A 26,196-nucleotide genomic window follows, 5' to 3' on the forward strand; every position below is an offset into this window, starting at 1 on the left:
GTGAGTGTGTGTGTGGGGGAGTGTGTGTGTGGGGGGGGAGTGTGTGTGTGGGGGGGATTGTGTGTGTGGGAGGGGGTGAGTGTGTGTGTGGGGGGGTGAGTGTGTGTGGGGAGGGTGAGTGTGTGTGTGGGGGTGTTAGTGTGTGTGTGGGGGGGTGAGTGTGTGTGTGGGGGGGTGAGTGTGTGTGGGGGGGGTGAGTGTGTGTGGGGGGGTGAGTGTGTGTGGGGGGGTGTTAGTGTGTGTGGGGGGGAGTGTGTGTGTGGGAGGGGGTGAGTGTGTGTGTGGGGGGGTGAGTGTGTGTGTGGGGGGGGTGAGTGTGTGTGTGGGGGGGGTGAGTGTGTGTGAGTGTGTGTGGGGGGGTGTGAGTGTGTGTGGGGGGGTGAGTGTGTGTGGGGGGGGGGTTAGTGTGTGTGGTGTGGGGTGTGTGTGGGAGGGGGTGTTGTTTGTATGTTAAATTTAAAATGTATGTATAATATCCTTTCATTCGCGCACAGTATGTTACTATACAAAGAGTAGGTTCACCCAATTGGCTTTGGTCCCCATCCACTCCCACTTTCACCCTCAATCTGTTTTGCGCTCTTAAACGATCAATGCTTCGATACTCAGATCTGATTTAATACCTCGACAAACAATCTGGGGCCAAGGCCGAATTTAATGTTATACTTGATCAACCTGCGATTCGGTGATGCTGTGCTGTGCTGTGTTGTGTTGTGGTGCAGTGGAGTCAGTCTGAAGAGCTTCCAGCCTCCCCAGTGTTGTGGGTTGTGGGACAAGTTGGTGCTGTTAATTGTTCTCTTTAGCTTCTATGTCTGTAGCAACCTGCACTGTATGAACATTGTGCTTTCCCATTCCCCTCCCCTTCCCCTCCCACCCAACCCAAATGTAAATGCGTGCACAGAAAGGCTATCGTTGGGGATTCGGTCGCTTTCGAGCCAGGAAGATCCATCCCGAACCGATTACACAGATCACGACAACCTACATCAGGGTGACGAATGCAAAACCTCATCATAGATCACCATCCAGACATGGCTACAGCGCTGTTAGCTGGAGAGAAGCTGAAAGAACTGATCCTTCCCGGGCAGCAAGATGACAAATGGGCTCCCCTCTCAGCCTTCATGGTCCAACTCAAACTGGAGCTGCCTTTCGACAGAGTAGTTTCCATCGGCACTGTCATTATCCCCATTCTCCTCGTCACCTTGGTGTTCACCAAAAATTTTGCAGGTAAGAAGGGAGCTGTAAACATAACACACACACACACACACAGCACACACACACACAGCACGATCCCAAACACAAACCACGTTAAACAATCACTGACATGTTGCCGGTGCCTCAGATCAGGCTACTACTGAACACAGCTTGCTATACTTAATGCATGTTGGGAGGGTTGCAACGCTTGCTGTCACATTGCACATTTCCTCTCCAGCACTGAAACGCCAGCCGCCTTTTTACTTCATGCCGCATTGATGCGTTTCCACTTCGTTACCCCCCTGATGTTGAGAATTTTTGATAGGACTTCTCTTACCGCTGTTGGTATCTGACCTTCAAAATGGATAGATGTTGACAGTGACACTGACCGCCCTGATCAATGGAACATACATAAACATCATCATAATAATAATAATAATCCTCGCATTTGACTTGATGCAACGCTTCGAGACGTCTAAAAGCGCAACAGAATATGCTGTCAAGTGAATTGATGTGGTATATTTTGTGGGCGAAACCCAGTAGCCAATTGCGCACAGCAGTGTCCCACAAAATGGATATTTCAAGACACACATAGACCCCTCCCCTCCCCCATCCCTTGGAGCATAAACCAGATTTGGGAAGTTTAGGATTAAAATGCAGTAACATATGTTTGTAATCCTGCACTCAAAAATTCCAAAGATCTACATGTATTTTGAAGTAGGATTCTCGGTCGCTATTGCGTGTTCTAAGACATATATGTTCAGCTGGACTTAGCGACACACCTTAACTTAAAGGACCACTGCCCTCACAAAAAGAGCCTTTCCAAAATCTGTTCTTGTTTGTGGGAACAGAACAGCGAGAACCATCAGTCATACTGTCAGGCTAATGTTTGGGATAAAATTCCATCTGGGGCTAGAGATTGCACATTTACTCTATTATTAGAGATTTACTCTAGTAACGTAATATCTCTGAGCATCCAGAATGTGGCAAATGTTGACTGCAGTTTTAACTCTGAAGCCCATTTTCTGCAGTTCTTAAAAATAATTTACGGAAAACTGTTTTCAAAAATTAAAGACTGCATTTAAAATTTGCCGCACTCTTTGCACTCGGAAACTTACATTTTATGTTCATGTAGACCAACGTTTCTCAAACGCAGCCACCTGCGTGATTTTAATAAGAAGAATAAGAAGAATCATTGTGTTTGATATAGCGCCTTTCATGTTGCGCTTTATGGGATACACTGTAAAGGGGTTTTGTCTGGGTATTTTGTGATTGAAATGCGGTATCCAATTGTCCCACAAACAGCCATGAATTGAGTGACCAATTTTATTTGGGGGATAGTTGGCCAGGACACCGGGAGAGAGAAACTCCCCTGTCTTTTCAAATCATGCCATGGGATCTTGAACATCCACCTGAATAGGCAGACGGGACCTCAGTTTAACATCTCATCCGAAGGACGATGCCTCTGACCATACAGCATTCCTTACAACACTGCATAGGAGTGTCATCTTAGACTGTGTGACTCCAAGTCCCGGGGTGGAGCTTGTAGCGCTCTGAGACGCTACCCCGTGTGAAGGCACTATATAAATGCAAGCTGTTGTTGATATTCTTCTACCCACAGCCTTCAGATTCAGAGACCAGAGTGCTACCACTACGCAAGGCTGACCCATGTATGGCCACAGCAGCCGACCTCAGCCCCGGGTGGGGGTGGGGGGGGTAGAGATGTACCCTCGTCTGCATGTGTGGAATGCAGCGCATGCTGGTGTTTGTAGTTCCAAGTGTGCGTTGGGCCCACTGCTGCAGAGGGGGCGGCCACACTACCGTTCCCAGGGAGCACAGTAAGGCTGGTTGGGAGGCCGGTCAGTAATGCACGTGCTCTCGCTGGCCCTCTCTTTTTCTCCCACGCAGCGACTGGCACGAGATGGGAGGATTAACGCAGATGCCAAACAGTCGCACTGGGACACCAAGTGAGTGTTGGTGGCTGCGCACTGAGGCCATCAAAAACATTTGTTTGAGAATCACTAACCAAAACTCAGGTGGAATTTTACTCCTAAGAAACAACAGCAAGAGATTACATTTGTACAGCGCCTTTCACCTCGGGAGGACTGGGGGTTGGGATCAGGAAGGGTGGAGGGTAGGGAGGGTGACCGAAGGCGAGGTGGAAGAGGAAGGTCTTTAAAGTAACATCCCCGAGATAGAACTTACCAGCTAAGTAAGTTCTAAGATATACAATACTTCCCTCTTTTAAAGGTTGTTATAAATAATAACAATAATAATTATTATGTATAATAATATATAATAATAAAGTTATCTGGTAAATAAAATATTTTAACCATGCTTGGAAGCCAATTTTGTACAATCAATCGTGGAATAAATTCAATACACACTGTATCTGGATTAGGTTAATTTAGTTTTAAAGCCTCAAAAAATTAAAAAGTCATAAGTCACATGATGGAAATTCCTCCGTAACCAATACAACAAAGCAAATGTGCCCCAACAGACAACAGGTTTACAAGAGTTTTTGAGGAAGTTGATCCAATTTATTTCAATTATAGAATATTGGGATGAAAATATTTATGTACTTAAAAAATATTATTACTTGAATGCAATGAGAATCTATTCCTCAGTACAAACTTTTCTCTATTTGGTCAGTTATTTTCCAAAGGAATATAAGGAAAACCAATCTTAATAATAATAAGAAGAATCCTGGCATTTGATATTGTGCCTTATCACGTCATTGAGATGTCTCAAAGTGCTTCATACTTTAAGGATATATTGGAAACTGAATTGACTGTATATTTTGTGGGCAAATTCTTCTTTTGTATGTCAAGCGAGGTGACTAACAACATGGAGAAAGAACCATGTCCAGATTGGTGAGCGGGGAGATAGCTTTGGAAGTGTCTTGGTGTAAGATGCCACTAGGAAATGATCAAAACAGGCACTAATTTACAATGTGGTCCAGGTTGCGACTGGTGCCCACAGTCACATTGTATATTGTCTCTCACCTTCCAGACGTGAAAGAAATGACCACATCTGCCATGCGATGTTCTAAAAAACAATAACAAAATAATGATTCAATGAAGTGCTTTCTTACCCAATTTATTTTGCTGTGTAATTTGGGTTTTCTTTACTAATGCAACATGAATGCCCTATACTCAGTTTTTTTTTTCAAATGGACGTAGTTATGTTTAATATGCATTAAAACAGGGCATCTGAGTGGAAATTAATTGTGATAAACTTCAGGACTGATAGGAATCAATTTCAGAAGATGCTTAAATCATATGCAAATATATTTAATGGTTTAAATATTTGAATTGTTGTTCACATAGAAAAGAGTGGCAGAAAATAAAGATTCAGGTCACATATAATCAAATGGGTTTGAGGATTAATTACTGTGAATAATAATAATCCTTGCGTTTGATATAGTGTCTTATCATGTTGTTAAAACATTTCAAAATGCTTCATGGGATTTACTGTAAAATGTCATGATTGCATATTTGTAAGCGGAGCAATGGCCCACAAAGAGCCAAGAAGTGATTGGCCAATTTTATTTGGGAGTTTTCCTGGTCAGGACAGTGTGAGAAACACCTTTTCCTATTTGAGTAATGCCATGGCATCTTTAACATCCACCTGAATGGGCAGATGGTTTAACACTTCATCTAAAGGGCGGCATCTCTGACAATATTATAATAATAATAATCCTTGCATTTGATATAGCGCCTTATCACGTCTTTGAAACGTCTCAAAACGCTTCACAGATTATACTCTTATAGTGAATTGACTGTACATTTTGTGGGCGAAACACAGTAGCCAATTGCAACTAACAACCGGGTTCCTATTTACTGCTAAATAGGAAAATAGAGGCGCGTGGAGTAAGAAAACTTGCCCAATGTTTCGCCCTGCTGGGAATCTCTCGCTTGCAAGGCAAATGCTCTAACCACTGAGCTACAGTGCTACTGCATTGTACTGGTGCTGCCAACTAAACTGTATCAATTAAAGAAGTAAGTGCGAAATTGGCAATTGGTAACTGCTAATGTTTTAGGATTTGAGTCGAAACTCACAGGCATGAAGCAACTTGGGGAAAACCAGACATTAGTCCATTCAGTCACGGCTGAATTAATAAATTATTATTTTTAACTAATGTTCTTATTCAGATGCTGGTGTAAAATTGAGCCATCTAACTAATCGTAGGACATTAACAATAAGTATACTTAAAATACATTACAAATGTAGGCATATATCTTAACAGTCACCCTACAGAAATACCATTAGCAGAGATGTCCAGAAAATGGCAACTGTGACCAATTAAAACATGGGTACAGAGGGAGCAAGAAATTATTGCCAGAAAGACCTTGATATTAGCAACAAGAAAAAAAAACATTGAATCTTCAATTGTCTGAGGTCTGGAGAGTTTTCCCAAGCAGTGGAACACAATCTCCTAATAAGAGGAGTGAGCACAGTGGCTTAAGTCAATACAAAAGTACAAAGATGAAACATTAGTCAGGTGGAGGCCAACTCAACATTTTACATTGTTCGCCTTAGAGGGAAATCAATCTGAGTTAAAAATCATCACAAATGAGACTGGTATGTGTTTTGCCCAAGATTTTGTACAGCAATATGTCAAAGCTATATTATGGAGCTCTGTCATAACACAGTGGTTCAGTTCCATAAAATCCCAACCAGCACAATAACAGGTTACGATCACTGATTGGGGGTTCTGCATTCATTGCAGAAAAGCAAGATGCCACCCAGCACACAGGAAGACAAAATGGTCAATGTCTGGGCCATTAGGTCACTGAAGGGCTCTGGGACACTACCCCGCGTGAAGGGCGCTATATAAATGCGAGTTGTTGTTGACTGATGACCTGGATGCTGGCCATTTTGACTTCCCCCACATCGATGAAACACTGATGGAATCAATGCATACATTTTGGATTTTTGGGGCAAGTAAATTTCAGGGTCTACTTCTCACTAAACAGATTTTAAATGAGTACAGTGGCCTGGCCTCAAACACCTGCCCCAGTTGGTAATTACCCCCAGGTAAAGAAATATTTCCTGGCATCTGTCCTAAAATTGCCCTTGATGCCCCTGAACCCTCCTATTCCGTTATCTCAGCAGATCTGAAAGTGTTGATCTGGGTTCACATTCTCAATCCCTTTTAAAGTGTGGTAAACGTCTGAATAACACGTTCGTTGAGATGTCTGCTTTCAAAACTAAAGACGCCTAGCTGTCTAATTGCTGCTCATAGCTCATTCCTCTAACACTGCGGATCATTATTGTAGCTTTCTTTGCACTGCCTCTAGAAAATGGGATCTCTCATATTGCAGCGATCATAACTGTATACTCTTAAGTGCAAAACACAAAATACTGCAGATGCTGGAATCTGAAACAAAAACAGAGAGAGCTGGGAAAACTTAGCACTATGGAGAAAGGAAAGTGAGTCAACGAAGGGTCGTGGACCCAAAATGTTGACTCACTTTCCTTTCTCCACAGATGCTGCCTGACCTGCTGAGTTTTCCCAGCTCTCTCTGTTTTTTTACTCTTAAGTGCAGTCTGACCATGATGTCTGGCAAGTTGTGTCCAATCAATAAAGTACATGTGCCTCCAATTTTTACTTCCTGTCTGAAATATCTTGCGTTTATTTGAATTGAACTTCATTTGCCAGTCATCAGTCCATGTGCACACCCTATCAAGCTATTTTTGTAAGTACTTTGCTGCCTCCTCCAATTCCAAGGTTCCCTTCAACTTAATGTCAGCTGCAATTACAACTACCTTTCACTGGGTCTGTGAATCCAAGTCATTAATGTTTTATTGATGTAGGGACTATTGCACCTGCAGCAGGACAATAAAATACTACTGTAGCATCTAAGCGCATACTTGGCACAGAGAACGTACTGCTGTAATGTAGGTAAATTGAATATTTTTTTTCAGGCTACAGACAGTACAGGATGAGTAATGAACTATGGAAGCATATCTCCTTCCACTGTGTGGGCTCTATCTGTTTCAATGAAAAGGTGATGCAAACCTGATTCAATTGGACAATTCTATTAATACATGTATCTGATACCGTGCATATAACATTGCACGGTATCAGATACCAGTAACAGCATATAACATTGCATCAGCTCAAAGTTCTTCACAGGGAACTGCCATCAATTTGTATGTTTTTTGGCTCTATTTATAGACAAATTTGGCAGTACTTATAGACAAATATAATTCTTCAACATTGAAGCCTTGATTACTGGTATCCTATGGATGTTGGATTCCAGATGCTCAAATTTCTTCTGGCCATAAAATTAATACATACTTTTGGAAAGTTCTTATATTTAGTCTTGATTTGGAAGTTGGCTTTTTGCACGATGTTTTTGAATTCCATAAAACAATTGACTTGATTTATGGGTTTTCCAAAATCTTGCACAATCTTATGTTTTAAGGCTATAGTTTTAAAGCTTTATAAAACCTTTTAAGGTTACAATTTGGGGCCTCAGGTTTATTGAAGTCAATTCCCTTACAATACACGCTTGTGCAGAATTTTGGAAAATTCCTCAATTCCTGGAAATCTATCTGCCAAAGTTAAGACTAAATGTAAGATTTTTCCATTATGAAGGAAATGTCACCTCCAGTCACCGTGAAAGTGGATTTGAATGAGATGCTGCACCATCATATTAAGTATTCCAATATTTACTGGAATAAAGGCTATCGGAATTTCAGTGTGATAACTAGAATGGTATTTAATGATTAGAGAACTATATCATTGTACACAACAGCAAGAGTGATTCAAGTAAATGTATCAGTTAAGTCTAAAGTAGGCAGAAGGTTAAGGAACAGATTATTTATTTTATTGGAATTATTGGATAGAATTTTTATGGGGAATCAGGAAATTGCAGCGCTTCCTAAGAAAGAGAAGAAAACAATTTTTTTTTATAGAAGCTTATCAGATTCAAAATCCCTCACAAGTGATTATTGTCAAATGTAGTGACTGTTAAATTAATTTATTTTGTTAATCTAATAATAATCCCTCCAAAACCAATAACAATAATGAATTGGTCATTTTCAATCTACGACTGTTTGTGGGACATTGCTGTGCGCAATTGGCTGCCGCGTTCGCCCACAAATATGCAGTCAATTCATTTCACAGTGTGTTCTGTGAAGCGCTTTGGGACGTCCTCCCGACGTGAAAAGCGCTATATCAAATGCAAGAATTATTATTATTATTAATCTTCATGAATGAAGATTGTAGGTGGTCTAACATAGGCTCCCCAAGTCTGCATGAAGTAGACACAGTGGTGGATCAGTATAAAATCATTTTAATAAGTGCAATTCTTCTTAACTGTGTGCTGTTATTTTGCATCATTTCGTCACCTTCACGTCTTTGTAACCCATTTGATTTTCTATATCCCATCTGATCAGGAAAGCATTTTTCTGTACAAACTGGAGGAGCCATCAGACCATTGAGGCTTGAGTCACCTTCTAGTTCCCCCCTTCCCATGAAGTATGTGATAATTTTTACTGGGCGTCCTGCTTTTCCCCTATTTCTACATGTTTATTTTGGTTCACTGTATTGAGTTATGCATTCTAGCACCGAGTGAACATGGGGCTTATAGCATAAATTGGAGCAAGTTTAAAAAGCTTGATTTAATGCATCTTTGAAAATCAAAGTACAGTGATTTTGCAAGGGAATAAAGTACTCCAGGGTACAACACAAATTATTTATGTCATTTAAGTGTACATTTATAAACTTGTTCCGTATTGGGCATTTTTATACTTTAATAGTATTCCCTATTATGTGTACTTAACAATAATCACAATCCCATAATGATGCTACTTTAAACCAGTGATTTTCTTCAACAAAGAATTATAAATTAATAATGGCCACCACATGCAATCTTTAATCAAAAAAGACTTGATCCCTGACAAGAAGAGATCTCTAAAATAGAGTACTGCGGTCACCGAGTTATACTGCCTTTGTTCCTTCATGCTTTAGAGAGACTTACATAAATGTTTCCTGTCTACAATAATAATAATAATAATCCTTGTATTTGATATAGTGCTTTTCACGTCGGGAGGACGTCCCAAAGCGCTTCACAGAACACTCTGTAAAGTGAATTGACTGTATATTTGTGGGCGAACGCGGCAGCCAATTGCGCACAGCAATGTCCCACAAACAGTCGTAGATTGAAAATGACCAATTTATTATTGGTTTTGGTTTTGGAGGGATTATTATGGAAATACATCTTTCATGTTTGTTAGGGAGAGTTGTAAAATAATAATCCTTGCATTTGGTATGCCTTTCACGTTGGGAGGACATCACAGGATTCACTGTGAAATAGAGTGACTGTGTATTTGTATTCACCATTGTGTAAGTAGTGGATCCTGTGTCAGTGGTAATATCATAGAGTGTGGAATTCTAAGGCAACATAGTTAGGTACCTGGAGGCACAAAGGAAGGTTCCCTGCCCTGGAGGCTCACAGAGATTGGTGGACCAGGTAACCACAGGATAACAAGATTAGTTCAGATAAAGAAAGCCCTTGGGACGATTTAAATAATAATAATCCTTGCACTCGATCTAGCGCCTTTCACATTGGGAGGCCATCTCAAAGTGCTTCACAGGATTCACACACAAGCTACACAGTTGTAGCTGGTTCAACTCCAGCAGACTCGATGCACAAATACCACGACGCACACTCTGAAATCCCCGAGCCTTGGCTCTTGCCAACCTGCGCCTAATACTTTCCGGAATTAGGTAAACAGGATGTGTCCATCCAGGGAGAAAGTGCAATCTATCTCTGGGATTTCCATGGGTAGGTGGGATGCTTAGAATTCTTAAAGTTTGGCTCGGATACTCTTAAGCATGGTGACAGGTTTCCCCGTGTGTCAGACACCCAGCAGTCAAAAAAAACCAAAAGAAACTAAAGTGTCGTGACTGTGTATTTTGTTGTAGACAAATGCAGCAGTTGATTTGTGTACAACAATGCCACACAAACAGCCATGAAGTAAACAACCAATTTTATCTCGAGTATTGGTGGCCAGAACACCAGGAGAAACTTCCTTTTTGGAATATTGTCAAGGGATATTTTTAACATCCACCTGAACAGGCTGATGCGATCTCGGTTTAACGTTCACTCAAAGGACAGCACCTCCGACAAAGTAGCACAGCTCCAACACTAGAGTGTCAGGCTGGACGATGTTTGCACAAGCCGATCAGCACAGTCGTGGTCAACTCATGGCCTGAACATTCGCACCAGTTCAGGGAAGTTTGTGTTCAATTAATCAATGCATTTCCAGGTTTTTCTTGATGAAATTTTCATGATTTATGGCATAAATCAAGAAATATTCAATCAAGAACATTTATTTTGTTGGCCCACCGTAAAGTTTGGCTACCACTTGTCCAGCACCTTGTTACGTCCTTTCAATGTGAAAGGCACAATATAAATGCAATTTGTTGTTGCTGTTGTTGTGAGGTTTGAACCCACAATCTTTTGACCCAGAGGTGATAGCACTGCCAACCGAGCATGGCTGACACCTATTTAATGGGTGAAAACATTTCTCCTCATCTCCCCTCTTGTCCTTTTGACAACTATCTTGTCTTACCTCCTTCTGTGCTGTATAATTCTATGATTCTAATGTCATCCTTCCAGAATATAATAATAATCCTTGCATTTCATACAGCACCTTATCATGTCTTCGTGACGTCTCAAAGCGCTTCACAGAATATACTATCAATTGAAATGCCTACCCTACTGTCTTCCCATCACAGCATCAAGTACCAGCATACTGCATCCTGTGGTGCACATTAAGAGAGCTCGCACCATCATACCACAGGCTCAGGAGAAGAAGACCAATCAGCCCATCTGATCTCATCCCTCAAGAACACTCCCCTCTATTCCCCTAACTCAGCATCAAGCTGCTTTTTAAATGAGTCCTGCATCCTGGCCTCAACCACTATGCCTGTTAACCCATTTCTAGTCATTCATTATCCTTTGGGTAAAGAAATACTTCCTGGTATCTCTCTTGATCTGACCTTTTGCAACCCTTTGTCCTCTTGTTCTACTATTTTGGTGCATCTGAAAATAAAATGTTCTGTGAAATAGAATATTGTGGCTTTGTAATGAAGAAACAATGAAGGAGGAGCTCCGAGACACTACTCACTCTAAGATGCTTCTCATGTGAAGGACGATGTATAAATGAACAGAAAATCCAACATGCAGGCGAGAAAAAGAGCCTCAGCTAAAGTCATCAGCATGAGTAATGCCTTTCGTAAGAGCTGAGGGAACAGTCCATTGGGAATGTACAGACAAAGAGGTACGTGGTCAAAATGATTCTACTAGTGTCCTGACAAGTTCAGAGGCAAATGTTATGCAATTGTCGGAAATAAAAACAGATTGGCTAGAGGTTCATTACTCTTTTAAAATGCCCTTTAATTTCCCCTAAGGATTAGTAAAGACTTTTAACATCCCTTGATGGCCTGCAAAGATGATGAGGAAATGATGGGAATGTTTGCCTGTATTAGCATAGCAATTTGCACCACATGCATCAAGCTTTCCTGCTTTGTTACATGAAATAGAATATTTATGCTGCTTAATCAGAAAAAAAATGAGCAACGTGCTCATGGGTTAGACCCATTGCTTTGGAAGCGTATCCACAAAATGGACACAGTGCTAGTTGGTGTCCATTATAACGTTGGCACATGCCCAAATGGTATTGGGCAATTAAGTTTAAGTGCCACAGAATGAAAGCAATTCTTGTACACTGAAACAAAGGTAATCAAAGAATCAGCTAAATGGTCTGTGTAACAGCTGGAAGCCGGAGGAACTGTCCCCGACAAATTAAAACTCGTATCTGCTCCAATCGAAAACTTGGTTTAAACTGACAAAGCAACTGAGAGGGAGTGGGAGATGTTAGGTTAGGAGAGGACTCAGACCCCAGTTCAAGTTCCATAACATTGGGAAATGTGTCCTATTATAGTGCATATGTGATGTGGAAAAGATAATTCATGTTATGTGACAATTATTGACCATTGAGCCTGTATTTCTCTGCCAATATTTTTCAGATTCCGATCATGCCACAGAAGCAGCCGACACCAGTCTCCAAGGGGAGAAGGAGCCTTATCTGCGACTCAACCTTGCGTATCATTTGTGTAGAGCACAGCAGCGCATTTGCACCAGCAACTCAGAAAGAGAACTACAGAAAAACTTGTGCTAAGCACTGCGGGAGTTGAAGAGCGTGACACATTGTTGAAGGTTCAAAAGGTTGACAGTTCCTCTGACAGTGAAGGTAGCCAGGAGAAGAGTGGAGGAAGTAGAGCTTGGTATGCCTGCAATGAAGAAGGGTCTAGCATTTTGACTCTCTGGAGGACAACGTAAGAAGCTGAATATGGAGAAGCTCACTGAGGTCTTGATGTTGGAATATGGAAGCTGGATGACTTTACTCTGGTATCACAGTAGGAATCATTACATTGCCATGGCCCATGGAAACACTGACTAGTGCTATTTTCTGAATGGACTTGCATTGCATTATCAAAGTTTATTCAGAACATAGCTTCCTTAAGGATGTTTCCGCTCGTGACCTGGGTGACCATTTGGAGAAAAGCAATAAAAATGTGAAACTTCTATTGCTGAGGGATTTGCCACACCAACCAACGCAACCCTCACTCTTTCTGTTACAGTGGTGAAGATATGGCTTCAACTAGTAGCACTCAGGTAATGGTGCAAATGTCTCTAATGGGAAGTAATGAGCTGTCTAATCTACTGTGATGCCATGGCCACTGATGTTCCTGTGTCCCAGTGCATTGAGTAACCTCGGACATCAGCTCTCCATTGCTCTGAAACTACCCTGCATTCATTAAATCACTAGAAAGGGAATCCTGCCGACTGCTCATCCTTGCACGTGCATCAGAGACAAAAGCAAAACCTCCAACTGTGTTTTGCTCTACTAAATAGGCAACGGACCCAGTGAATTACACCGAGGAATTTCAGCCAAGGTCGAAGATGAGGAAATGTAATTACCAAAGCGCGCTGATTTCACTAGCACACTATCAATAATAAATCACATTATAGTACACATTAAATCTTGTTATCACGTGTCTTGCTTTCGTGGAATTAGATGTAAAGATGAACCATAGAAGGTTTATAGCTATTCTGCTTTGATCCAAATTAGCTGTCAGGTTTTTCTACAAAATCCACCGTCACTGCACTTTACAGAAAATCCTGTGGAGCACTTTGAGATGTGTCAAAGATGTGGGAAGACATTATATCAAATGCAAGGATTATTATAAGCATGTTTAAATACAGTGTCTAAACAATACGAGACATGATATAATTTTCAAAGCAACATTAGCATTAAGGGAAGCATTTTAAAAGTGTTTCTTTTAAACTTGTAGAAGCTGCAGGACTTCTACAGGTGGAATTCTGTAGCTCAATGGCGAGAGCAAGCGAGAGACCTAGGTTTGATTCCCAGTGTGAAATGTTGGGCAAATTTCCTTACTCCACACACCTCTGTTGACCTAGAAGTAAGTGGGAACCCGGTTGTTAGTCAATTGGCAAATCACTTTTCCAGGGATAATAATCCCCCTCAAAAAATAATAATAATGTGGTCACTCAATCCACGACTGTTTGTGGGGCACTGCTGTGCGCAATTGGCTGCTGCGTTTTGGACACAAAATCTACAGTCAATTCACTTTACAATATATTCTGTGAAGCGCTTTGAGACTCTAGAATACGTAAAAAGCGCTATATTAAATGCAAGGATTATTATTATTAATTGTATTGAAACACGATAAACAGAAAAAAAGGAACAGTGGTAATAATAATAATAATCCTTACATTTGATATTGTGCCTTTCAAACCGGGAGGATGGTCTCAAAGTGCTTCACCAGATCTACTGTAAAGTGGAGTGACTGTATCTTTGTGGTAGAAGTTCATTGTGAGTTAGGGATTAAGGCTCCATAAAATATTAGCATTGTGGGTTGGAATATTTGAGAAGAGAGATTTTGTGACATAAAGCATGGAAATTAGCATAATTATGTTATGTTATATCATAATCCTACTTCAGAGGCTCACAAATGGATAGTGTAATGTAGATTAATAAAATTTTTAATTCTTAATAATTTAAAGATCCCAAAATAATCAATTAAAATCAACCAGCTTGCAACAATATTTGAGATTATTTGATTTCAGAACTTTTAACTAAAAATATGTTGCAGAGAAAATTAACTGCGAATTATATTTTGAATATGGATATGATTGCTATCACATCCAATGCCTCATTGAAATGTTATCATTCTTGAACCTGTAAAAATCAGAAGTGTCATTAAAATACTCCTTACATTTGAGTTAGCATCTTTCACATCAGGAGAATATCTCAAAGAACTTCACAGGGTTACTGTAATTTTTTTTGGTGAACGCAGCAGACAGTTTGCGTACAGCAATGAACCACAAACAGCCATGATGTGACTGACCAATTTTATTTTGGGGGATTATTGGACAGGACACTCTGACAAACTCCCTTCTCTTTTCGAATAGTACCATTTGATCTTTAATGTCCACCTGAACAGGCAGAGGAGACATCTGTTTAGTGTTTCATCTGAAGGACAGCACCTCCAATAAGAAAAGCTCCCCAGCATTGCATTGGAATACGCAGAATTGTTGAATTCAGCTTTAACTTTGAAGCTTGTTTTCCGTAGTTCTTTTCTACACATGTATGTTTTCTAAAGTCCTTTGCAGACATTTATTTTATATGAACGGCATTATATACATGCAAATTAATATTATTATAAAAAAAACATTCAAAGTTCCAAGTACTTTGTCTTATGAGAGAGAACAACTTTTCAGTCAGAATATTTATTAATAGTCAGAACTGTAATGTATAGATACTTAACGAACAGTGAAACATTATTGTCAATGTAACATTTTATGATTAAACACCTCATGCATTGCGAATGCTGTACCTTCTGATACAGCCTGCAGGAAGCTTCAGTTTTCTAGGAAAAATACATCAATAATCTTTTCAACCATGTAAGGAGATTCAATTTGCACAGAATGCTCAACAGTAAATGACCTTCTCACAGAGATATCCTCTCCTCATATTTTCACAGTGTTAGTACAATATCGTTTTTTACTGATATCTTAAATTATCATCAATTGCTGTGCTCACTATGCAGTTTGCAAAATCTGTATCTCTATAGGTTTTCGAAAAGTTTTGCCTCTTTTCTTATTTGTGCCTATAGCATTTTTAGTCCGTTTTAATGCCATTTCGTTTTACATGTAAGGAAAGGGAAAAAAAATTTAACAACAACTTGAATTTATGTCATGCCTTTCACATAGGTGAGCATCAAATGCTATATCAAATGCAAGGATTATTATTATTATGATTGTTATTATTATTATTATTATTATTAACTGGCCTGATTTTGCCAAACAGAGGGGGCAAGCAGAGAATGGGGTAGAAGAAGGTTGAGGTTGAGATGTGCTATTACCATTTAATTACTGGATTATTATTATATTGACAAGTTGTTGAATTCAATCTTAGCATTGCCATCAATCTTCTTTAGATCTTAAAGGAATTTACGCAAAGCTAGCTTCAAAATTAAAGATGTGTATAAGAATTGCCTAATTCTGGATGCTCTGAAACAGATGCTCATAAATAGAGGAAATCTAGACACAGATGAAATTTCTTCCCACAAGTTTATATATGTGTGGTACAAGATCAGAGATTGTAGAAATTTACAGCACAGAAGAGGACTATTCAGTCCATTGTGTCTGTGCCAGCTCCCTCAAGAGCAATCTTTTCAGTAACATTAACCTACCTTTTTCCCATACACATGTAGTTTATTCCTTTTCAAGGTATATATATCTAGGTCCCTTTTGAAGGCCAATGCTCCTACCAGGGAATTCCAGATCCTAACTATTCTATGTGTGAAAACCATTTCTCCTAACCTCCCGATTTGTTCACTTACTATCTTAAATTGTTGCCTTCTTGCCAGTGATTCGCCGACCAGTAGAAATAATTTCTCTCTATTGACTCTGTCAAAACCTCTCATAATTTTATCAGATCTATCAGGTCATCCTCAATGCCAGGATTACAGTGAATAAGCAGCACACTAAAAATGCAAGCTCTTTCTTTACTGTTCAGTGTAGTGGCTTTATTGGGACGTCCTCCCGATGTGAAAGGTGCTCCATAAATGTAATTTTGTTGTTGTTGTTGTTGGCAAATCCAGCAGCCAAACACAATAGCAAGGACCCACAAACAGGAGTAATGTGAATGACCAATCACTCTGGAGTATTGTAGGCCAGGATAATAATAATAATAATAATAATAATAATAATGATAAACCTTGCATTTGATATAGCGACTAATCACGTCTTCAAGACATTTCAAAGGGCTTCACAGAATATACTGTAAATTGAATTGACTCATTTTATGGGCGAAACGGAGCAGCCAAGTGTGCGCAGCAGTGTCCCACAAACAGTCAGGGATTGAGTGACCGTATTATTTCCATTTAATTTGAAGGAATTATTACCCCCAGAAAAGCGATCCACCATTCTACTAACAACCGGGTTCCTACTTGCTGCTAGGTAAACAGAGGCGGTGTGAAGTAAGAAACCTTGCCCATCGTTTCACCCTGCCGGTAATTAAACCCAGGTCTCTCGCTTGCGAGGTGAATGCTTTAACCACTGAGCCAGGTTCCACAACGGGACCTAAGTTCAAATTCTAAGCAGACACTCCAGTACTGTAGTGAGGCAGTGCTGCTTTATTGGAGATATGTTTTAGTTTGGGTGAGAAATTAACCGGAGATCCCAACTGTCTGCAATTATGATTATGTTGAAGATCTCCGCATGGCTCCTGTTCGAAGAAGAGCAGCAGGGGTTTCCACCAATATCTTTCAGGCCATCCAAATGAACCGAAAGTAAAGATTATCTCCTCGCTGTTTAATACAATGTTGCTGACATAGGCAGATGAGCTTCTTTGATTGTCTAATATATTAACAGCTACTACATGTTAAAATAGCCCATTGTGCTTTCACATTGTTGTGATGTAGTGCTGCATCCAATGCTGTTATTATTAATCATAAAAAATAGACTTTTTTCTGGAAGTCCGAGTCTCTCATTCAATCAATTATCTCCTATGATTTGCAACAAGTCTAAAATGGTTTGTGTGAGCTGTCACTTGCGAAGTCTTCTACGAATAAATCTGTATGTTATAGATTTTTCTGCGTGTGGATTGTTCATTTACTTCTAGTCTATAAAGTCATCGATTTTCTGGTTGCTGTGACCTTTTATATTATTCTCTACAAAGATATTTTTTTCCTTGGAATTAAGAACAATCATTTCAGCAAAGTTTCATGAAGATTGTATATCTATCTATTGGCTTTAGCTGTTTTTCCTTTTTAATTCTATTCTTTGCAATCCAATGGGATTGGAATCTCTCTGTTCCCACCCTCTGGAACTCCAGCCTATGATCCTTCCGCCTTGCCCCATCCCTTGCCCCTGTCTCAAGACCCTCCTTTTCGACCGTGTCTTTGGTCACCTTTCTACCCCTACCCTCCCTGCCCTTCACTCTTCCCGATCCCAACCACCAGCTTGGGTGCGGATCCCTGACTGTCCAGCGCCTTAGGAGATCCTCCATACAAATCTAATTTGTTGTTCTTGATACCAGTCATTAGGAAGTCTCTGAGGTTGAGCAAAGTATAGTTTTGACCCTTGCTGGAAATGGACAGTGGGCTGATCAGCATTTGAACCAGAAAGATAGGCTAACACTTCATGTGTGATGCTTCATCAGAATTGGAAAGAATAAACTTGACTGGCACTATCTACTCTAAACCCATATCCCTGGTATTTCCTTCTAACCTTTTATATCTTCATTTTTCTGTACCTCATTTTGAATCACGTGGTATCTCTCTTACCTCTGGGTTAGTCACATATGGTTTGATGTTGGCATCATGTTGGCATTTGATCTTATAGTCTGGGCCAGGAAGATTGCTGTTTTGTAAATGAAATGATAAACTAAGGTTCAGTGTAATGTTTCATTGTAAAGTGGTGCTGCATCTTTAAGGCACGGAGCAATGTTTCAGAAGTGGCACTATTCAAAAACAGAAGGAGCTATTTCCTGGTATCTAAGACAATAATCCCTCAAGATAATAATCTTCCAGGTGCCAGCCTGCCTCGGTTAGTAGCACTCTCGCCTCTGAGTCAAAAAGTTGTGTGTTCAAGCTCCATGTCAGAATTCTGAATTCAGAGTCTAAGCTGACACGGCAATACAGTGGTGGGGGAGCACTGCATTATCAGAGGTGCATTCCTTCAGAGGAGACCTCAAACCAAGGTCATCTCCTTTTGTTCAGGTGGCTGCTAAAAATCCCATGGCACAACTTGAAAAGAGCAAGGAGTTTATCCTGGTGTCCTGTCCAACAATCTTCAGATAAAATTAATCATTCATATCTATTTGTGAATTATGCGTAAATTGGCTGCAGTGTTCGCCTACAAACACACAGTCAGTAAATATACAGAAATCTATGAAGCACTTTGAGATGTCCTCCAAATATGAAAGGTACTATATCAAATATAATTTGAATTAATTATAATAATTATAATCTGCCTGATGATTGTTTGTTGGACGTTTGCCCATGCAAACAGTCACAGTACTATGATTATGGTAAAGCGATTTGAGACATTTCAGTTTGATAGGGTGATACAAAAACAATTTCTTTCTTTAAGTAGCTTTGAAATGTTGCAACTGATCTGTCATCATTATGTGTACATGAATTCTTTCAGTTGTCTTCCTTGGTATTAATCATATATATCTTAACACAATTTGCCTATTTACACATATAAAGCTTCAAAGTTTAGTAACATTTCATGGAAAGGCACCTGCTAAGTACAAATATTTCTCCAATGATTTTTCTCTTAGTCAGAAGAGTATTGTGTCTTTAGTAATAAGGAAATAAAATTGTGGTACCTTTGTTTGATACAGTTTGTGTAAGAAAAATTTAATTTTTGTTTTGGTTATGCAGAAACCCATCACCATGCTTGAGAGTATCCAAACCAAACTGAGAATTCCATGCATCTTACCTACACATGGAAATCCCAGATATATTTATCGGAAGCCACATTCTCTCCCATAGAGCATTGCCACCATCTTCGTATCTGCTGCTTGGGTACAGGTCCCTTTCCATTGAGCAATGGTTCCACCACAGTTGGAGAAAATTTAATCCGGCAGATATATTCAGTAACTAGACTACTAAAATCATAGTGTGCGTATTTTCTGAGTTGCCTTATTTTGAGTGAGCTGCCTATATTACTGTACCACAAGATGGATTGGTGAAGAAGGAATGCAGTGAGTACGCATCAATGGTTCAGGTGTCACAGTCATAGAGAAAATATAACTTAGCTTTTTATATATTACATTTAAATGATGCCATGCCTAATAGAATTGCAATGATGAAATGGAACATGGACATCCAGCAGTGGTTCATGTACACAGAGTATATTTAGATATTTGGAACTATATCATTATCTGACAAATTGGGAATGCCCCCCCTCGCCACCCCAAATGTGGATAAGGAACCAGTGTGGCTAATCCATCATCACACAAAATACAACTCGGCTACAGCGGTAACCATCAAGAATTATATTGTCACTGTAGTTCTACACTGCGCCAGTCTTTCTCTCACCGTCATTCATTGTCTCTAATGCAGTCTTTCGCTCTGATTCTTTCAAGTTTTCTCTCTCTCAGTCATTCTCCCTCTGAGTCTCTAGTGTTCTATCTTTAGCTCTCGACAAATTTCTTTTTCTCCATCTTTCTCTGATTCTTCTTATCACTAATGCTACACTGTAGATTAATAGATTGTTAGCTAAACACTTATCTTTGTGCTGTTGGTTCACAGTCTAACTGAACAGCTCCAGGTTCCATTCGCCTCAGGTTCATTCACACATCTACATTATTTTTGCAGTATCGCAGTAGAGTACTACATCCACTTTTGCATCAGACACCAACACAGATAGTGGCCATGCAGATAGTTGGGATGTGGATATGTGGTGTATTACTTTGTGCTATGGGACATTGCTATGCGCAAATTGGCTAACACATTTGCTTACAAACACAAACACTATATTTCATAGTAAAACCCTGGGAAGCACTTTGAGACATCTCAACGACATGATAAGGTGTGGCTGAGATTAATATTAATATTAGTTGCAACCTGTGCATTAGGAATAAGGGAAATTCCCTTTTCTTTTTATACAATGAGGCATTTACAGTTGATATTATTGCACAAAATAATAAAGTCCCGAAGCAAATGAGTAAAAAACAAAATACTACAGATGCTGTAAATTTGAAATAGAAACAGGAGTCGCTGGGAACACTCAGCAAGTCACTATAGTTCTGACAAAAGGTTATTGACCTGAAAAGTTAACTCACTTTCCTCTCTCCATAGATGCTGCCTGACCTGCTGAGTGTTCCTAGCGACTTCTGTGTCTAAAGCAAATGAGTAAGACTTGACCACATAATGAATGGGTAAAATTCCTTCCAGCATTATGTAAATTACCAAAGGAGATGTTGTATACAAATGTAATTTTGTTGCTGTTGTTGTTGGCCATGAATGGGATATTCCCTCATGTGGCATGTTGCCAAAGGTACAAAATATACGGTCAATTCACTTTACATTATATTCTGTGAAGCACTTTGAGACATCTCAATGACATGATAAGGCGCTATATCAAATGCAAGGATTGTTATTATTATTATGTATAATAGAATTTTTACCTCCATAAAGATATAATGGAATAGGGGCCGGTCAGCTCCAAAAACATACGTTTTACATATTTACAATACAATGCAAATTTACATTCATAAAGCACCTTTCACATCGGGACATGCTTAACCATACTGGCTTTGTACATCTTTGAAAGGGACCGTCTAAAAAATTGGATTAAAAGGTGAGATGTCAACATTAGCCAGGTACAATGTAATGCAATTGATAAGTTATTTAAAATATTTATTTTACAGAGCACCTTTGACAGGTTTTTAAAAAAAACTACAACAGTGACTTTTCTCTCTGTTACACAGAGGAGTCGATATACTGTTACACGCCGAACAATTTCACCCGTGACCAAGCTCTGTATGCCAGAGGGTACTGTTGGACGGAGTTGAAAGACGCTATCTCGGGTGTCGATCCCAGTCAGTGGCCATCCCTGTTTGAGCACAAGTTTCTCCCTTATGCATTACTCGCCTTTGGTGGTGTCATGTACGTTCCTGTCCTCGGCTGGGAATTCTTAGCCTCTACCAGGCTGACTTCAGAACTGAATTTTCTGCTCCAGGAAATAGATAACTGTTACCATCGAGCCGCTGAAGGTCGTGCCCCTAAGATCGAGAAGCAGATCCAGTCGAAAGGACCAGGCATTACAGAGAAGGAGAAGAGGGAGATCATAGAGAATGCAGAGAAAGAAAAGAGTCCAGAGCAGAATCTTTTTGAGAAATACCTAGAGCGTCGAGGGCAGAGTAATTTTTTGGCCAGGCTTTACCTGGGAAGACAATTATCTGTTGTGTTTTTAAGCATAGTTCCAATTTCCTATCTATGCACTTACTATGCAACTCAAAAGCAGAACGAGTTCACCTGCCCTTTGGGGGAACCTCCGGATATGTCAAGTGGTCAAAGGCAGCACGTCAGTGTCAAGTGCAAACTGCCATCTGTGCAGATGCAGCGCATTATCGTCATAGTAGACATCACTCTGCTGAGCTTCATAAACCTCATCATCTTGATAAATCTAGTCCATCTTTTTATAGTCAGGAAATCTAACTTTATTTTTGATAAGCTGCATAAAGTGGGCATCAAGACTAAAAAACAGTGGCAAAAGTCGCAGTTTTGTGACATTAACATTTTAGCTTTGTTTTGCAATGAAAACCGCGACCATATCAAATCACTAAACAGGTTAGATTTCATCACAAATGAAAGTGATCTGATGTACGACAATGTGGTGAGGCAATTGTTGGCGGCCTTGGCCCAGTCTAACCATGACTCTACCCCGACCATGCATGATGCAGGGATCCAGACAGTTGATCCCAGTGCTGATCCAGCAGAACTTGATGCCAACGAGCAGCTGGTTATAAAGAGACCCAGGAAGAAAATGAAATGGATTTCAACCACACACCCACTCCACCAGCCATTCAAAGACCCCCCAACCCTCACCAAGGTTGAGAATCACAAGGAAAAGCTGAAGCCGGTTAGACGCAAGACGGTGACTGACAGTCTTGCGGCTCCTCTCCTCGATTCTGGTTCCAAATGTCCCCAGGATTCATCTTCCAGCAAAAATGAAGGCTACCCTGCAGCTAACAGTGAGAAGAAACACAGTCGGCACTTTTCCTTAGACGTTCACCCATACCTCCTTAGCACCAAAAAGCCCAAACCTGAAAATCAAGAGAGTTGCATCGTTCCTGCTTCTAAGAGTCAAGCGACGGACTTCCTGCACCCAGAGGAGCATGTGTTGCCACACGTACCATCTCCAATGAAAGGTAAAGTGTGGGTTAAGTAAATAATAATAATTATCACAATAATAACCAAAGTAAAGAAGTAGATTAATGGGGAATAATGCTTAATATATAATTGTAATTATTCATTCTACAGTACTTGCTTACTGCTGTACAATTCATTCCAAATGTTTTACAATGAGCACCACTTTTCTAAAATTTCCCCACAGTGAAAACAGTGCACTTTTTTAATGCACTCTTCCGAGTACTATAAATATTTCATTAATGTGATGTCTTTAAAAATACATATAGCCCATTTACTTTGAAATAAGTTTCACAATATTATCCACTGTGGTATGAATATCCTTTCCTTTACTCTCAAGCCAATATGATGTTAGATCTGTATTATTTGTGTATGGGAGAACTTTTAAACTTCATTGGTGCATAAAAGAATTATCACCAGTATCAAAATCACAGGTTGTGGTTCCATTATTAAGCAGCGTCAACTTTCTAATAGAAACAATAAGACATGGGACAAATGGTATGTTAGGGAATGGAAAAGAGCCATTGAAAAGAGAATTGTACCATTTCATTGCATCTATGAGTCTAGGATCTATGAGTCCAATTTAACCAAATTGTTCTCCAATGAGGTTTTCACACCATATTTTCAGTCGATTGACAAGGCATTGATCTTATTTCTGATAATTCTGCAGCATCAGTTTTTATTTTATTAGGTTTTTGGGTGATCATTGAAAATCATTGAAAGTACAGCATAGGAGGAGGCCATTCAGCCTAACATCTTGATAGTTACTAATAGGTTGGTCTCTGCCTCAATAGTTGTTTATAGCAAAGATTCTATATTCTGATCACCCCCTCCCCCCATGTCCCCAACCCACCCCACACCCCCCTAAAAAAAGTTTCTTCTAACCTTCCTATTAACTCTTCCAATGTCAAGCATAAACTCTCTTGTTACCCATTTTTCAAGTTGCAGGAATAATCTTCAAATGCCAAGTTGTATTCCCTATACTTTGTTTTGCTCCTTTAACCCATCCTCCCAATAAGGACAGACGTGTGACGTGTTCCAAGGTTGCTGACATGGAACTTCTTTGATGAAATATCAAGTGGTGCGTGAACTTAGGGTGATTGATTTCCCAATTTTCCTTTCCTCGGATGAGTCAGTAACTCACTCTATGGAAAACCATGGGAGAGATTTCTTGTTCCAAAACCTAGTGGCACAGCATGTGGGTATGTCAGTCGACAGTACCACCAGTTAAGAAAGAAACGAAGGAAGGAAAATAAAGAATTGTGCCCCTCAGCCAACAATCTGTCCCATTTGTCCCATCTGTCCCAATCTGTCACCTTCTATTGTCCAATGTCAAGCTAATTTTCAAAATCCTTGGCTGGCCTGGGTTACTTTCAGGAACCTTAATTTTGAAAATCGTTACCTGAATATTGTTACCAAATAGCTTCTGAAATTCCCAAATGATTGTATTCACTGGCTATTTCCCATTTCCTGCTTAAATTACCTTCTTGAAGAATTCCAGCAGATTGTTTATTGCATAACTTCTTTCCGAAACCATGAAACTGGAGATCACTAATGCTACTGAAATTAGGAACATCGCTACCAGACAGGACAACATTTTAATTTGACTTACATGAGGTCGTATTTTTGGTTTGTAGAAAAGCTCTCAAATATTTGCAAAGATTGTGGCTATTATTGACATTGAAGTACTGATTCACAATTCCACAATATCTCCTTATAGCTCAATAAGGTAAATCCTGAAAGTATCCTTGTGGTTACTCTAATGCTCCCATACCATATTTGAGCTGTAACATTTGCAACATCAGCTGATGATAGGCTCAAGAGCAAAAGTTAGAAGCTCAGAGAGAATTCTATGGTTCATTACTTGGGACAGTCCTGGAAGATAAGAGCAAGCTCAGACAGAAATGTTCAGTATCAATTAAATCTTATTGTGTACATCCTCATCCTGAATATTCCTGGTTGGGATTCACCCTCATCTCTAGCTAAGAATATTAGGATGCTGGTGTAGGAATTACAGTGTTGGCTGGTTCTCTTGTAACTGGAATCCATAGAGCTGCAGCTTGAAATGGGAGATCTCCAACGCGTTGAATCTGAGAACGTCTCCAACCAGACTGGTCACATTTTAACTTTCCTGATACAGGATAGTACATTATATTGCTTGCCTGGTCCCTTCATTAATTTAGTATGTTTCCTCAGTGACCCTTGTCATTTAGATACCTAAACGAAAAGTTTCATACTTTCAGGTTTGATCTGATTATAGTTCAATAAATGCCCGGGGTGCTTACTATCTCTGGGTTTGTCGTTTACGAGTAACTAAGGACTAAATATGTAGTTGCACACTTAATAATAACCTGCAAACTTCGCCTAAGTTTTAGAAAATGTGAATAATTGCCCCAAATATTTTTTTTATTTGTTGCCATTTGAACTCTTAACCAGTTATTTCTCATAGATAGTAATCTGTCTGAAGGAGGTGCTACAAGCAATATTAAACATTCATCAGAGAGCTGCCTAACCCTGCCTGTCAGTGGACTTTATGCCGCCAGCAGTACTAATTTGCCTGCAGTAGCAGTTGCATCCGATCTACTTATAGAGAATGGTTTCTCTGAAGCAAAACCCCAGTTCAACCATGACAATGCTCATCCACAAATCAACATCCAAAACATTCAGACACTCTATGAAGACCATGAGGAAAAGGAGTTTTCCTCCAACTTGTTAAACCCGAAACTCATTTCCTCTACCGATGCAGAGGATCTATCTTCACATCCACGATCACCAGAGAAGAGGCTGCTGGCAACATTTGAAGACCCTATAGTAATGATTAGCACTATAGAGTGTTAGCTAATTAGATATGCATTAGCACTAGTCCTGGCACATGGCTGATATTGTATTCAAGGAAGATGACATTGGCACAGTTCGCAACCTCTCCGTTCCTTTAGGTAAGAAATATAGAAAGTAAATAATATGTGACGCAGTTATGATCAGATTTCAAAATGATCAATGAGAATGTTTTCCTTTTTTCAAAATGGATACACCGTTAAACTTAACCAACAGTGCAAGACCCCACAAAATTTTAAGTACTTAAGTTTTACTACTGTAACTAATGTAATGTAACAAGACTACTGCCTACATAATGCAATAGAGCCTCAACTGACCAATTGGAGTTTACACTCAGAAAGCTGATAGGACTATAACTAGCAAAGACTTGGTATCAAGGTTACACAAACAGACCGATTGCTGCTGTTGAATGGATATTTATCACAAGAAGTCGAATGAAGCATATACACAGGTTCTTTGTTGTATAGATTCAACCTAAAAAAGAACCAAATAAACATTTACACCTTTTCTTTTTTACATAGGGGGAAATGTGACTTATGACGTAATAATAATAATAGTAATATTAATCCTTGCATTTAATATAGCGCCTTATCACCTCTTTGAGACATCTCAAAGTGCTTCACAGAATATACTGTAAAGTGAATTGACTGTATATTTTGTGGGCAAAATTGTAT

The 26,196-nt window shown here is 39.7% G+C and overlaps 1 protein-coding gene across 1 annotated transcript; it reads left to right on the forward strand.

Moving 5' to 3' along the window:
• Positions 1-992: 992 nt before the first annotated feature.
• On the forward strand, positions 993-25,624 carry panx2 (pannexin 2). The gene is made up of 3 exons (XM_007891033.2): positions 993-1,221; positions 21,247-22,689; positions 25,137-25,624. The coding sequence occupies exons 1-3, from the start codon at positions 993-995 to the stop codon at positions 25,523-25,525; spliced, it is 2,061 nt and encodes a 686-aa protein (XP_007889224.1). The 3' UTR covers positions 25,526-25,624.
• Positions 25,625-26,196: the final 572 nt, after the last annotated feature.

The sequence above is a fragment of the Callorhinchus milii genome, unplaced genomic scaffold (assembly GCF_018977255.1).
Source record: "Callorhinchus milii isolate IMCB2004 unplaced genomic scaffold, IMCB_Cmil_1.0 Scaffold5, whole genome shotgun sequence".
Taxonomy (NCBI): domain Eukaryota; kingdom Metazoa; phylum Chordata; class Chondrichthyes; order Chimaeriformes; family Callorhinchidae; genus Callorhinchus; species Callorhinchus milii.